General features: G+C 40.1%; 1 protein-coding gene across 4 annotated transcripts in view; it reads right to left on the reverse strand.

The window, feature by feature from the left end:
* Positions 1 to 251: 251 nt before the first annotated feature.
* ADAMTS12 (ADAM metallopeptidase with thrombospondin type 1 motif 12) overlaps positions 252 to 16,742 on the reverse strand; it is a 390,453-nt gene continuing 373,962 nt past the window's right edge. For all 4 annotated transcript variants that reach the window (XM_029218869.1, XM_029218871.1, XM_029218872.1 and 1 more), the window contains one exon: positions 252 to 1,082. In XM_029218869.1, the coding sequence (XP_029074702.1) occupies positions 904 to 1,082 (179 nt within the window). In that variant the 3' untranslated portion in view covers positions 252 to 903. The remainder of the gene's footprint in view (positions 1,083 to 16,742) is intronic.

Below are 16,742 nucleotides of genomic sequence, written 5' to 3' on the forward strand. Positions count from 1 at the left end.
GGGAATCTGCTAGAGAAGGGAAAGCCACACAGGAAGACTCATTTGCTCTTCTGCAAAGGAATGGGTATTTGCCAGGGAAGTGGGAAGAACAAAAAGCCCATGTTCTTCTCTTCCTTATACTAGCAAGAAATTGATTTCTGTTAATTTGCTTTTTAAGAGTTTTCATAGAAATTACCCTTAAGTCAGAAATGTCTTCTGTATAACTCACCTAAATCCCTTAGGTTCACTAAAGCCTACAGTTCCTGCCCATGTCCTCTTCTTCTAGTGTCTCCAGGAAGGAATGGGAGTCCAAACAGCCCAGATGAAGAGTCCATAGGGATGAGGGACAGGCTGAGGATGAAGCCAGCACGTTCTCTTCCTGCCCCAGTTGAACACGGGGTGAAGAAAGCGATCCCCTGCCTGGATGAATTACAAGAATGTTCCTGAAAGCTCTCCCATGACATTTTAAACAGCAGCTGCCCCAAGTAGGGAGACAAAAAAGGGTGATTTCACCAAGGTAAATGAACAAGATTATTTGTTCCCTGGATAAGTGTGGCTCTGTTTCCTGATACTCTTGAGGTAGTCTGGGAAAAAATCTGGTCTCTCTGTTTTAATCTTTAAGGGAGGAACAAAAGACATTTCACAGACTTGCCCACCTTGGCACCTTTCCCACGAGCTGATCTCACGAAAGGACCGATTCTCCTGGATACCTCACCTGCCTGTCGGGGAGCGGTGAGTATTACAGTCCCATGTCTCCTATGAGGGGCGTTTTGTGGCTAAAGAACAGTGGGCTTTGTTTAGTTATGAGCCAAAGTTGAACCTGAAATACACAGTAAAACCGCAATGAAGTGGTCCCTGGGCCTAGAACACGTCATGGTCAGCAGGCTGCTGCAGTCTGTGGTGGAGGGTGGCTTTCTTCTGGACTTAGGGTGCTCTGGGGTTTTTGAGTGGCTGTCGCTTTCTTGGCCTTTGGGTGTGGGCGATGTGTGTCTGGGAACACGAGAGGCAGCACTGAGCCCTCACGGTGGGCACAGAACATTTCTTCATGGCTTTTAGTGTCTGGCAGAAACTGGCTGATAACTTGTCTTTGGTGCAAAGTAAATCTGTGGGAGGAGAAAAAAAATAGGAAAAAACCCAAAGATTATCCTTTTGTAAGTGAATAAGTGCAACTGCTATTAATGGAAGACTTTATGTGTCTACTGAGAAAGGCTCCATAACCATTCATAATGGTTGACATCCACTGACATTCACTCCTGTGGAGCAATGTTATACATTCCCACCCTTGCCATGGCCACCCGGTGGTGAATACTTCCCCACTCCTGGACTTTGGGTTCAGCCCTCTGACTTGCTTAGGACAATGGGATGTTAGTGGACATGATCCCTGCAGGGCCTTGGAATGTGAGGGAGGATGAGGCTGCCCTGATGAGCTTCTGCCATCACCGTTAGAAGACTCTGGCTCATGCAGCCACTGGACCAAGGAGGATGAGACACATGGAGCAGACCTAGACCCAACCTACAGCTTGCAGCCGAGGCCAGCCACGGCCAAGCTAGATCAGCTGAACTTGAGCTGAGCCAAAAATTCACGCTTGTAGTTTTAAAGCACTGAGTTTCGAGGTGCCTTGTTATGCAGGATTGTTATGCAATAGTTGAATGCAATATTTTACTTGCATCGCTTCACTGAATCTTCACAGCAGTAACTAATCAGGTAAACACAACTGTTCTTTCCATTTTACAAAAGGAGACGTAAAGCCTACAGAAGCTAAGAACTTGCACAATGTTATCCAGCTGATAAGTGGCACAGTCAGATCTGAACATGGGCAGTTTTGACTCCAGCTCATGCTTTTATCAATCATATCATCCGGAGCACCAAGCAGTCACTCCGCCAGCCAACTAGCCAATGCTTCCTGAGCAAAGGATATAGATATATAAAATGTGGTCGCTGCCCTCCAGAAATGTACCATGTAGACAAAGGCATAAGACATGCACAAATAATTCCCAGAGTAAGGATACAATTAGTTACTTGGGTGCTAATCCTTGTTCTACCCTAACTCTGGGCAAGTAAGTTCCTGAATTATTTTGGCCCTCCTTTCCTCATATATGAAACAGGGAATTGGACTAGATTTCTCAGGGACCACCCTTGCATATTCTATGGGTGGTACTCAGACTGCACTGGCCCATGTACTCCTGGTCTGGAAGGAATTCACTAAGGCCCCAATAACACATTTTTCTTTTATAAAGTGAAATTGTTTCACACTGCTTCAGTGCCTCTCAGAGCTCTGGTTGATCTTCTTTCTCCATTACAGAAAAGATTTGAACAGTCCTAAAGAAAAGCTTTTCCCCAAACAGGCTGCTGTCCTTTGTAAATAGAACTGTCAGTAAAAGTAGAAATTGAGGTAGTATTCTCTTTACCCAAATCTGTGACAGTATTTTTGCCTCTCTCTGCATTTTTCACCTTCAGGTCATGAAGGCAAAAAAATGCTTCTTATCTTCTCAGAACTCATTTCCTTGACTGTGCCTGGTTTTTTCATGAAAAAGTGTCTTCTGTTAGCTGTCAGAATTCCATTTGGTTTGCAAGTGTTAAGTGCACTTGGGAGTAGGTAACATGTAATGCTCCTAGAACCCAAAACCTCTTCATTGCTGATTATTTTCTTCTTCAGGCCTCTTCCTAAACATTTCATAAAAATCAGTGCCCTCTAATCCCCCAGGAAACTTCTGTACACGATCTGACATTTCAGAAAGAGTACATATTTCTGCCAAGTGTTTCTACTGTGGACTAGAAATCTGAGCTCTTCATCTCCCACGTGCCCACCAGAGCAGCAGGTGTTCTCCATGGGGCTTGGGCTGTGCATCGTGTAGGCTGCTGTTCAGAACAAGGCAGGGCTTCCTCCCCAGGCTTCTGGCATTGGGGCAGGGCACAGCATGGAAGCCTAGGCATCATAGGGCTGCTCTGATTTCTTAGCCAGCCTCTCCTAAATTCCTTATGGATGGTGGACGGAGAAGGTGCATCTGGGGTAGCTCTTTGCCCCACATTCTCCCTGCCATGAGTATGTGAGTGCTCTGGGGCTACTACAAGAAAAGAAGACAGAGGAAGTATGAAAGCTTAGCTTCCATTCCTTCTCTCCACAAAGCTTCTTTTGGCCACGTTGGACCACATGGATCCCTTCTGTCCCAGTCTCCAAACTTGTATTATTATTGTTAACATTTGCTCAAACATGGCACTGTGTTCTATCTTGAACTGTTCTGTAAATGGCGTTGAACCTTTTCTGCTAAAGGCTGAAGTGTGACCTCTCTCTAGGGTGTCCACCATTCTAAAAAGGCCTCTTAGAGGACCCCAAAGTCTTTAACTTCGTTCTGGGTTGAATTGGATCCTCCAAAGTTTAAGTGTTCCCCCAAAGTTGAAGTCATAACCATTGATACCTGTGAATGTGACGTTATTTGGAAATATTTCCTTGCAGATGTAATTATGATGTAAATTATGATGTAAATTAAGATGACTCAATCAACATGACTGTGTCCTTATAGAGAGAGAATAGACACACGCAGTAAAGAGAAAGCCATGTGACGACACAGACACACAGAGGAAGATGGCCATGTGATGATGGGGGCAGAGATTGGAGTTACGCAGCTACAAGCCAAGGAAAGCCGGTGACTACCAGAAGTTAAGAGACAGAGAGCATGGCCCTACCAAGAACCGTGGGCTTTGGACTTCTTGCCTCCAGAACTGTGAGACTAAATTTCTGTTGTTTTAACAACACAGATAACAATTTCTTAAGCACTTACCACACACTAGGCAATGTGCTTGGCATATACTATCTCATTTGATCTTCATATAAATTTACTTATACCTATTGTTCTCGCTTTAATACTGAAGTTCCACAGAGGCTTAATAACTGGCCCAGTGTCTCATAGCTGGAACACAGATGGTGGTGCTGGAATCTGAATGCTGCCTCGGTGCCTCTAAAGCACTGCCACCAAGAAAATGAATCTTTTGTGCTGGTTATGGGGAAGGAGGGGCCCACATGGACAGGTCTTCCCTGACCAGAGCAGCTTCATTTGTTCAACCAAGGGCCCCCACTTGTCAGGTCAACATCTACCTGACTGAAAGAGGCTCAACCAAGCCTGGTGTCCTTGCCTGATCTTGGCAACCACTGGATCATGAGCCCAGCTTTTCAACGGTCCTCAGAGCCCTGGGAACATGTGAGTCCTGGAATCCTCCTGTTTAAAGGTGGGAAACTGGAAGGAAGAGTGGAGGATACCGGTGACCTATATTGGGAGCCTGTGTTCCAGACCTAAGTTTAGCAGCTCATTTAGACAATGACTGGGAGCCCAACATCACGGCAGGCAGGGCTTAATTGCACCAGTTCTCGTTATTATTGTGAAACAATGAAGGCTGCTGTGTTCATCTGCCAACTGGATCCCAGCTGAAGCACACAATGCTTATAATTGGGGGCAACTTAGAGAGGACATCCCAATTTGCCTATGCCTGTTTAATAGAAATCATACTTGGAAATGTAAAGGGACAGTCATAAGCTTGTTCCCCTGCTGTCTTGAAGGGATAATATTTTGCCCACAAAAGTTGGAAAATAATTTCAATGTTGTTGGCAAATACAGTGTCTGTAAGACTTTGGGTTTTGTGAGACCAGGGAATGTGTCAGACTCATTTCTGTGTCCTCAGTTTTTAGTACTTGCCTGAGACACATCTTGTGATCAGTAATATTTGCTGAATAAATGAAAGTTCTGTTCATCTGGAAGAATATCTTTCAGTAGGAAGATGCTAAGCTCACCTCTGCCCACAGGCACACCAAAATTACAACTATTTACAGAGCAACTATGGATGCGAAAGATTGGAAGACTGGCAGAAAAGCTCTTCTACGACTAAAAATGTAAAGAAGGAACCACAACAAGACAGGTAGGAGGGATGGAGATGTGGTATAGTCAGGATCCATACCCCTGGGTGGGTGAACCACAAATGGGAGAATAATTACAGAGGTTCTCCATGAGCGAGGGGCTTGAGCTCCACATCAGGCTCCCAAGCCCCGTGGTCCTGCACTGAGAAGATGAGCCCCCAGAACATTTAGCGTAAAGGTCAGTAGGGCTTAATCAGGAGAGCCAGGGGCTATGGGGAATAGAGACTCCACTTCTAAAGGGCACACACAAAATCTCACAGGACCCAGTGCAGAAGCAGTAATTTGAAAGGAGCCTGGGTCAGACCCACCTGCTGATCTTGGAGAGTCTCCTGCAGAGACAAGAGGCAACTAGAGCTCATCCTCGGGACACAGACACTGGTGACAGCTGTTTTGGGAAGCTCGTTCTACCATGAGGACACGGGTGCTGGCAAGCACCATTTTGGAATCCTCCCTCCAACACTAGGACCAGGCTCCACCCACCAGTCTGTCAGCACCAGTACTGGGATGCCTCAAGCCGAGCAACTAGCTGGGTGGAGACACAGCCCCACTCACCAGCAGCCCTGCTGCCTTAAAACCCCCTGAGCTGCTTTGGGACCTGGCCCTGTCCACCAGAGGGCCTAGGGCCCAGCCCTGCGTGTGCTGAGACTAGACTCAGGACTCCCAGGCCCTGAAGCCAGAGACCCTGGCTCCACCCACCAGTGGGCAGACACCAGCTCCAGGACCCTCAGGGCCCTGCAGCCAGAAGTCTGAAGACCAAGTTTCACCCACCAGTTGGGTAGACACAAGCCCCAGGACTACTGCAGCTTGCCATGTCAGTACCCCCTGGGCCTGACCATCAGCAGGCTAATATCTGCTCTGAGACACCTTGAGTCCCTCAGTCAGCAGTCCCAAGATCTGGCCCCACCTACCAGTGGGGTGACACCTGCTCCGAGACACCTTGTATCTCTCACCAGCAGGCCAGTACCAGCTTTGGGACACCCTGGAACTCACAGCCAGCCATGTCAGGAACCGGCTCTGCAGTCACCCACTCCAGAACCCAGCTCTGCCTACAAGCCAGCCAGGACTACCCAGGGGAATCCCGGGACTCTGCAGCCAGCTATCTCATGCCCTGCCCCACCAACTAGCAGTCTCCACACAAGGCAGAGCCTCACACCAACCTAATAGGAAGCCAGCCACACCTACCAGACTACCCACAGTAGTCAGCTCATCACAAAAAGAAGGACCCATGCAGCCCATGTAGGGGGCACCCCTATAGCATATAGCTCTGGTGATCAGAGGGGAGTATGCTGCTGGGACACACAGGATGTCTCCTACAAAAGGCCACTTCTCCAGGGTGAGAAAACATAATCAACCTACCAAATACATCGAAATAAAAACAGCAAATTAGGGAAAATGAGGCAACAGAGGAATATATCTCAAGTGAAGGAATAAGATAAAACCCCAGAAGAACTAACTGAACTGAAGATAGGCAACCTATCCAAAAAAGAGTTCAAGGTAATGATTGTAAAGATACTCAAAGAGCTTGGGAGAAAAATGGGTGAATACAGTAAGAAGATTAACAAAGAGAAAGAAACAGAGCTAAAGAATAGAAAAACTGAAATAAAAAATACACTAGAAGGATTAAATAGTAGATTAGATGATACAGAGGAATGGATCAGTGAACTGGAAAGCAGAGTAGTGGAAACAATTGAAGTTGAACAGAAAAAAAGAATTTAAAAAATGAGGACAATTCAGAAACCTCTGTGATATAACATCAAATGTACTAAAATTCACATTATACGGCTCCCAGATGGAGAACAGAGAGATAAATGGGAAGAGGACATATTTGATGATATAATAGCTAAAAACTGCCCTAACCTGGGATAGGAAATAGACAACCAGGACCAGGAAGCACAGAACCCAAAACAGGAACCCGAAGATGATCATACCAAGACACAATGTAAGTAAAATGGCAAAAATTAAAGATAAAGGGAGAAAATTAAAATCAGCAAGGGATGCTGGAGAGGGTGTGGAGAAAAAAGGGAACCCTTCTATATTGTTGGTGGGAATGTAAACTGGTACAGCCACTATGGAGAACAGTATGGAGGTTCCTTAAAAAACTAAATATAGAACTACCATACAACCCAGCAATCCCACTACTGGGCATCTATCTGGAGAAAAGATACATGCACCACAATGTTCACTGCAGCTCTATTTACAATAGCCAGGACATGGAAGCAACCTAAATGTCCATCAACAGACGAATGGATAAAGAAGATGTGGTACATATATACAATGGAATATTACTCAGCCATAAAAAAGAAAAAATAATGCCATTTGCAGCAACATGAATGGACCCAGAAATTGTCATACTGAGTGAAGAAAGTCAGACAAAGACAAATATCACATAATATCACTCATATGTGGAATATAAAAAAGGCTACAAATGAACTTATCTACAAAACAAATAGAGTTTGGGACTTCCCTGGTGGTCCAGTGGTAAAGAATACACCTTACAATGCACGGGACACGGGTTTGATCCCTGGTCAGGGAATTAAGATCCCACACGCCATGGGGCAACTAAGCCCATGCGCCACAACTACTGAGCTTGTGTGCCTCAACTAGAGAGCCTGTGTGCCACAAACTATAGAGCCCACGTGCCCTGGAGCCTGCGTGCCACAACGAGAGAAAACCTGCACACCGCAACTAGAGAGAAGCCTGCGCACCACAACAAAAATCCCGCATGCCTCAATGAAGATCCCACGGGCTGCAACTAAGATCCGATGCAGCCAAAAATAAGATAAAATAAAGAATAAAGAAATCTTAAAAAAACCAGAACAAAACAGAAATAGAGTTACAGATGTAGAAAATAAACTTATGGTTACTGGGGGGTATGTCGGGGGGAGGGATAAATAGGAAGATTAGGATTGACACACACACACTACTACATATGAAATAGATAACTAATAAGGACCTACTGTATAGCACAGGGAACTCTACTCAATACTCTGTAATGGCCTATATGGGAAAAGAATCTAAGAAAGAGTGGATATATGTATATGTATAACAGATTCAGTTTGCTGTACACCTGAAACTAATACAACACTGTAAATCAACTATACCCCAAGAAAAATAAAAATAAAAAAATCAGCAAGGGAAAAGCAACGAGTAGAAAAAAACTCCCATATGGCTATCAGTTGACTCTTCAGCAGAAACTCTGCAGGCCAGAAGGGCACGATATATTTCAAGTGATGAAAGGGGAAAGAATACTCTATCTGGCAAAGCTTTCATTTAGATTTGATAGAGAGATCAAAAGTTTTACAGACAAGTAAAAGCTAAAAAATTCAGCACCACCAAACCTACAAGAAATGCTAAAAGGAACTTCTCTAAGTGAAAAAGAAAATGCCACATTTAGAAACATGCAAATTAGGAAAATTTAAGTGGTAAAGACAAATATGCAATAAAGGTAATAAATCAACCATGTATAAAGCTAGTAGAAAGATTAAAAGGCAAAAGTAGCAAAATCATCTATATCCACAATAAGTAGTTAAGGGATATACAAAACAAAAACATATAAATATGTCAAAAACAGTAAACATGGGAGAGGGGAATAAAAATGCAGGGTTGTTAAAATGCATTTGAACTTAGACATCAGCAACTTAAAAAATATATATATATGGCTATATATAAACCTCATGGTAACCACAAACCAAAAATCTATCATAGATACACAAAAAAAGAGAAAGAAATCCAAATATAACACTATAGATAGTCAACAAATCACAAAAGAAGTGAAGAAAAGAATGAAAAAACTACAAAAACAATTAAAAATGGCAATAAGTACATATGTATCAAAAATTACTTTAAATATAAATGAACTAAATGCTCGAATTAAAAGACAGAGTGGCTGAAGGGATACAAATACAAAACCTGTATGCCTATAAAAGACTCACTTCAGATCTAAAGACACAGACTGAAAATGAGGGGATGGAAAGAGGTATTCCATGAAAATAGAAGTGAAAAGAAAGCCATGGTAGCAATACAGGTATCAGACAAAATAGACTTTAAAACAAAGATTGTAACAAGAGACAAAGAACATTATACAATGATCAAGAAATCAATCCAAGAAGAAGATATAACAAAGGCAAATATATATTCACCCAACATAGGGAGCACCTAAATACATAAAGCAAATATTAACAGACATAAAGGGAGAAATTGACAGTAACTCAATAATAGTAGGGGAATTTCACACCATGCATACATCAGCAGGCAGATCATCCAGAAAGAAAATCAATAAGGAAACTCTGGCCTTAAATGGTACATTAAACAAGCTCCCAGAGGAAGCTGATGCTACTGGTTCACAGATCACATTAACACAGATTGGAACAGGGTCCACAAGATGGTGGAGTAGAAGAACCTGAGCTCACCTCCTCTTAAAAAAAACACCAAAATCACAAATAACTGTGAACCATCAACAAAAAAGACTGAAACCTACCAAAAAAGATATTCTACTTCCAAAACAAAGAAGAAGCCACCCACAATGAGTTGGTAGAAGGGGTGCATCTGTGATACAATCAAATCTCAAACCTGCTGGGTGGGTGACCTACAAACTGGAAAATAATTATATCACAGAGGTTCTCCCATAGGAGTGAGAGTTCTGAGCCCCATGTCAGGCTTCCCAGTTTGGGGGTTTGGAATTGGGAGGAGGAGCCCCCAGGGCATTTGCCTTTGAAGCCCAGCGGGGCTTGATTGCAGGAACTTCACAGGACTGGGGGAAACAAACTCCAGTCTTGGATGGTGCGCACAAAGTCTCATGTGCACCAGGACCGAGGAGAAAAAGCAGTGACTTCATTGGCACCTGGGCAAGACCTACCTGCTGGGCTTGGAGGGTCTCCTGGAGAGGTGGGGGGGTGGCTGTGGCTCACTGTGGGGACAAGGACACTGGTGGCAAAGGTACTGGGGAGTACTCATTGGTGTGGGTTGTCCTGTAGGCCCCCATTTTGATGCCAAGACATGGCCCTACCCATTTAGAGAAGAGTTGACACCTATCCTTCTAAAATTATTTTAAAAAATTTTAGAGGAAGGAACACTCCCAAACTCATTCTATGAGGTCACCATCACCCTGATACCAAAACAAGACAGATACCACAAAAAAAAAGAAAGAAAATTACAGGCCAATACCACCAATAAACAAAGACACAAAAATCCTCAACAAAATACTAGCAAACTGAACCCAACAATATATTAAAAGGATCATACACCATGATCAAGTGGGATTTATCCCAGGGATGCAAGGATTTTTCAATATCCACAAATCAATCAGTGTGATACACCACATTAATAAAGTGAACAATAAAAACCATGATTATCTCAATAGATGCAGAAAAAGCTTTTGACAAAATTCAAAACCCATTTATGATTAAAAAAGCTCCCTGGCAAGTGGGCATAGAGGGAACATACCTCAACATAATAAAGGCCATATATGACAAACACACAGCTAACAACATATTCAATGGTGAAAAACTTAAGGTATTTCCTCTAAGATCAGGAACAAGACAAGGATGACCACTCTCACCACTTTTATTCAACATGGTTTTGGAAGTCCTAGCCATGGCAATCAGAGACGAAAAGGAAATAAAGGGAATCCAAATCAGAAAAGAAGAAGTAAAATTGTCACTGCCTGCAGATGACATGATACTATACATAGAGAATCCTAAAGATGTTACCAGAACATTACTAGAGCTCCTCAATGAATTCAGTAAAGTTGCAGGATACAAAATTAAGCCTCAGAATGGGAGAAAATATTTGCAAATGAAGCAACTGACAAAGGATTAATCTCCAAAATTTACAAGCAGCTCATGCAGCTCAATAACAAAAAAACAAACAACCCAATCCAAAAATGGGCAGAAGACCTAAATAGACATTTCTCCAAAGAAGATATACAGACTGCCAACAAACACATAAAGAATGCTCAACATCATTAATCATTAGAGAAATGCAAATCAAAACTACAATGAGAAATCATCTCACACCAGTCAGAATGGCCATCATCAAAAAATCTAGAAACAATAAATGCTGGAGAGGGTGTGGAGAAAAGGGAACACTCTTGCACTGCTGGTGGGAATGTGAATTGGTACAGCCACTATGGAGAAGAGTATGGCATTTCCTTAAAAAACTACAAATAGAACTACCATATGACCCAGCAGTCCCACTACTGGGCATATACCCTGAGGAAACCATAACTCAAAAAGAGTCATGTACCAAAATGTTCATTGCAGCTCTATTTACAATAGCCAGGAGATGGAAACAACCTAAGTGTCCATCATCAGATGAATGGATAAAGAAGATGTGGCACATATATACAATGGAATATCACTCAGCCATAAAAAGAAACGAAATTGAGCTATTTGTAATGAGGTGGATAGACCTAGAATCTGTCATACAGAGTGAAGTCCGAAAGAGAAAGACAAAATACCATATGCTAACACATATATATGGAATTTAAGAAAAAAAATGTCATGAAGAACCTAGGAGTAAGACAGGAATAAAGACTCAGACCTACTAGAGAATGGACTTGAGGATATGGGGAGGGGGAAGGGTAAGCTGTGACAAAGCGAGCGAGAGGAATGGACATATATACACTACCAAACGCAAGGTAGATAGCTAGTGGGAAGCAGCCACATAGCACAGGGAGATCAGCTTGGTGCTTTGTGACTGCCTGGAGGGGTGGGATAGGGAGGGTTGGAGGGAGGGAGACGCAAGAGGGAAGAGATATGGGAACATATGTATATGTATAACTGATTCACTTTGTTATAAAGCAGAAACTAACACCATTGTAAAGCAATTATACTCAATAAAGATGTAGAAAAAACCCAAAAAACAAAATTAATACACAGAAATCTGTTGCATTTATATACATAAAGAAAGATCAGAAAGAGAAATTAAGGAAACAATCCCATTTACTATTGCATAAAAAAAATAATACCTAGGAATAAACCTACCTAAGGAGGCAAAAGACCTGTACTCTGAAAACTGTAAGATACTTATGAAAAAAAAAAGACGACATAAAAAGATGGAAAGATACCATGTTCTTAGATTGAAGAATCAATATTGTCAAAGTGACTATACCACCCAAGGTAATCTACAGATTTAATGCAATCCCTATCAAATGACCAATGGCAGTTTTTGCAGATCTAGAACAAAAAACTTAAAATTTATATGGAAACACAAAAGACCCCAAATAGGCAAAGCAACCTTGAGAAAGAAAAACAGAACAGGAGGAATCAGGCCCTGACTTCAGGCTATACTATAAAGCTACAGTAATCAAAGCAGTATGGTACTGGCAAAAAGACAGAAATATAGATCAATGTAACAGGATATACAGCCCAGAAATAAACTCACACACCTATAGTCAATTAATCTATAACAAAGGAAGCAAGAATATACAGTGGAGACAAGACTGTATCTTCAGTACGTGGTGCTGGGAAAACTGGACAGCTACATGTAAAAGAATGAAGTTAGAGAATGTACTAAAACCATACACAAAAATATACACAAAATGGATTTAAGACCAGATACTATAAAACTCTTAGAGGAAAACACAGGCAGAACACTCTTTGACATAAATTGCAGCAATATCTTTTTGGATTCACCCCTTAGAGTAAGAAAAATAAAAACAAAAATAAACAAATGGGACCTAATTAAACTTAAAAGCTTTTGCACCACCAAGAAAACTATAAACAAAAAGACAACTCACAGAATGGGAAAAAATACTTGCAAATGAAGCAATCGACAAAGGATTAATCTCCAAAATATACAAACAGCTCATGCAGCTCAATATCAAAAAACCAAAAAACCCAATCAAAAAATGGGCAGATCTAAATAGACATTTCTCCAAAGAAGACAAGAAGATGGCAAAAAAACACATGAAAAGATGTTCAACATCACTAATTACTAGAGAAATGCAAATCAAAACTATAATGAGGTATCATGTCACACCAGTCAGAATGGCCATTGTCAGAAAGTCTACCAACAGTAAATGCTGGAGAGGGTGTGGAAAAAAGGGAACCCCCTTACACTGTTGGTGGGAATGTAAATTGGTGCAGCCACAATGGAGAACAGTAGGGAGGTTCCTTAAAAACTAAAGATAGAGCTACCATATTATCCTGCAATCCCACACCTGGGCATATATCTGGAGAAAACCATACTCCAAAAAGATACAGCCACCCCAATATTCATTGCAGTACTATTTACCATAGCCAAGACATGGAAGCAATCTAAATGTCCATCGACAGATGAATGGATAAAGAAGATGTGGTATATATGTATAATGGAATATTACTCAGCCATAAAAAGAATGAAATAATGCCATTTGCAGCAACATGGATGGACATAGAGATTATCATACTAAGTACAGTAAGTCAGACAAAGACAAATATCATATGACATCACTTATACATGGAATATAAAAAACATAAAAATGAACTTATTTACAAAACAGAAACAGACTCACAGAGTTAGAAAACAAACTTATGGTTACCAAAGGCAGAAGGTGGGGGGAAGGGATAAATTAGGAAGTTGGGATTAACATATAGACACTACTATAAATAAAATAGATAATCAACAAGGACCTACTGTATAGCACAGGGAACTCTCCTCAATATTCTGTAATAACTTATATGGGAACAGAATCTGAAAAAGAATGGATATATATTTGTATATATATATGTGTATACATATATATGTATATGTATATGTATAACTAAATCACCCTGCTGTACACCTGAAACACAACATTTTAAATCAACTATACTCCAATATAAAATAAAAATTAAAAAAAAATAAGTATAAGAGCTCTAAAAAAAGATCACTGATCACAGATCACCATAATTTAGTAGTAATGAAAAAGCTTATAATATTGTGAGAAGTACCAAAATGTGACTCTGAGATACTAAGTGAGGAAATGCTGTTGGGAAAATGGTGGCAATAGTCTTACTCAACTCAGAGTTGCCACAAACCTTCAATTTATAAAAATGTAATATCAGAGAAGCATAATAAAGTGGCAAACAATAAAAAAAAAGAACACAGCATGGATCAGCTTGACTAGAGAATATGTACTTCACATATGCAATGTGAATCTTGGCATTGGCAATGGTATCTTGTGATTTAAGGGTTTTCCTTTTGGTTGGCTGGATTTTCTTCAGATGAACCTATTCTTGATGAAATTGAGATCTTAATGAAACCTTAATTCAGACACTGCAAATCACAAACACACTCTATGTATGAAAGAAACAGATAAATATCCCCACATTTCTTTCCCAGTTCCAATTACCCATTTCAATAAAAAAATTTTTCCTTAAAAAAAATGATACATTAAACCAAATGGAGACACACACACACACACAGACACACACACACACACACATATATATACCTTCCATCCAAAAGCAGCAAATAAACATTCGTTAAGATGTACCTGGAACATTCTACAGGATAGATCACATTATGCCACAAAACAAGTCTCAGTAAATTTAAGATAACTGAAATCATATCAAGCATCTTTTCCAAATACAATATATGAGACTAGAAATCAGCTACAAGAAAAAACTTCAAAAAACACAAACATGTGGAGACTAAATAACATTCTACTAAGCAACCAACGGATCACTGAGGAAATAAAAGAAGAAATCAAAAAATACCTATAGACAGATGAAAACAAAACACAAAGATCCAAAGTCTGTGGGATGCAACAAAAGCAGTTCTAAGAAGGAAATTTTAGCCATACAAGCCTACCTCAGGAAACAAGAAGCATCTCAAAAAATCCCCAACATTACACCTAAAGGAATTAGAAAAGAAAATTGGGACAAACAAAACCCAAAGTTAGAAGGAAAAAGATCATATACATCAGAGCATAAATAAATGGAGACTAATAAAACAATAATAAAGATCAATGAAACTGAGAGCTGGTTCTTTGAAAAGATAAAAAGAGGGCCTAAATCAATAAAATCAGAAGTGAAAAAGAAGTAACAACTGATACCACAGAAATACGAAGGATCATAAGAAATTATATGAACAATTATACACCAATGAAATGGATGACCTAGGAGAAATGTACAAATTTCTAGAAATGTACAATCTCACAAGACTGAATCAGGAAGAAATAGCAAATGTGAATAGACTGATTACCAGTAATGAAAAATGAATCAATGATAATAAAAAAACCTCCCAACAAACAAAAGCCTGGAGCCAGATGACTTCATAGGTGAATTCTACCAAACATTTAGAGAAGAGTAACATGTATCCTCTTCAAACTATTCCAAAAAATTGAGGAGGAAGAAACACTTACAGACTCATTCCACAAGGCCAGCATTGCCCCGATATCAAAACCAGATAAAGAGATCACAAAAAAGAAAATTACAGGCCAGTATCATTGATGGACAAATGCAAAAATCCTCAACAAAATATTAGCAAACCAAATTCAACAATACATTCAAAGGATCATACACCATGATCAAATGGGATTTATCCCAGGGATACAAGGATGGTTCAGTATTTGCAAATCAATCAATATGATACACCACATTAACAAATTGAAGAATGAAATCATATGATCATCTCAACAGCTGCCAAAAAGCTTTTGATAAAATTCAACATCCATTTATGATAAAAAAAACTCTCCAGAAAGTGAGTTTAGAGGGAACATACTTCAACACAATAAAGCCCATATGATAAGCCCACAGCTAACATCATAGTCAATAATGAAAAGCTTAGTGCATTTCTTCTAAGATCAGGAAGAACACAAGGATGTCCACTCTCGCCACTTTTATTCAACGTAGTATTGGAAGTCCTAGCCACAGCAATCAGAAAAATAAAATAAATCCAAACTGGAAAGGAAGAAGTAAAATTGTCACTGTTTGAAGATGACATGACACTAAACATAGAAAATCCTAAAGATGCTACCAGAAAACTAGTAGAGCTCATCAATGAATTCAGTAAAGTAGCAGGTTACAAAATTAATATACAGACATCTGTTGCATTTCTATAACTAACAATGAACTATTAGAGAAATTAAGGAAACAATCCCATTTACAACCACATCAAAAGGAATAAAATACCAAGGAATAAATCTAAGGAGGTAAAAGACCTGTACTTGTAAAACTATAAGACAATGATAAAAGAAATTGAGGATGACACAAACAAATGGAAAGCTATCCTGTGTTCATGAATTGGAAGAATCAGTATTGTTTAAATGACTATACTACCTAAGGAAATCTACAGATTCAGTGCAATCCCTATCGAAATACCAATGACATTTTTCACAGAACTAGAACAAATAATTCTTAAATTTGTATGGAAACACAAAAGACCTCAAATAGGCAAAACAATCTTGAGAAAGAACAAAGGTGGAGGTATCACGTGACCTGATTTCCAACTATACTACAAAGCTGTGGTAATCAAAACAGTATAGTACTGGCACAAAAACAGACACACAATTCAATGGGATAGAATAGAGAGCCCAGAAATGAACCCACTCTTATATGGGCAAATAATCTATGACAAAGCAGTGAAGAATATACAATGGAGAAAAGACAGCTTCTTCAAAAACAGTGGTAGGAAAACTGGACAGCTACATGGGAAAGAAACAAACTGGACTACTCTCTCACACCATGCACAAAAATAAATTCAAAATGGATTAAAGACTTAAACCTAAGACTGGAAACCATAAAGCCTCTCAAAGAAAACATAGGTAGTATGCTCTTTGATGTTGGTCTTAGTAATTTTTTTTTTGGATCTGTCTGCTTAGGCAAGGGAAACAAAAGCAAAGATAAACAAATGGGAATACATCAAACTAAAAAGCTTTTGCACAGTGAAGGA

This window comes from Monodon monoceros, unplaced genomic scaffold (assembly GCF_005190385.1).
Source record: "Monodon monoceros isolate NGI ecotype Baffin Bay Population unplaced genomic scaffold, NGI_Narwhal_1 Super_Scaffold_12, whole genome shotgun sequence".
Taxonomy (NCBI): domain Eukaryota; kingdom Metazoa; phylum Chordata; class Mammalia; order Artiodactyla; family Monodontidae; genus Monodon; species Monodon monoceros.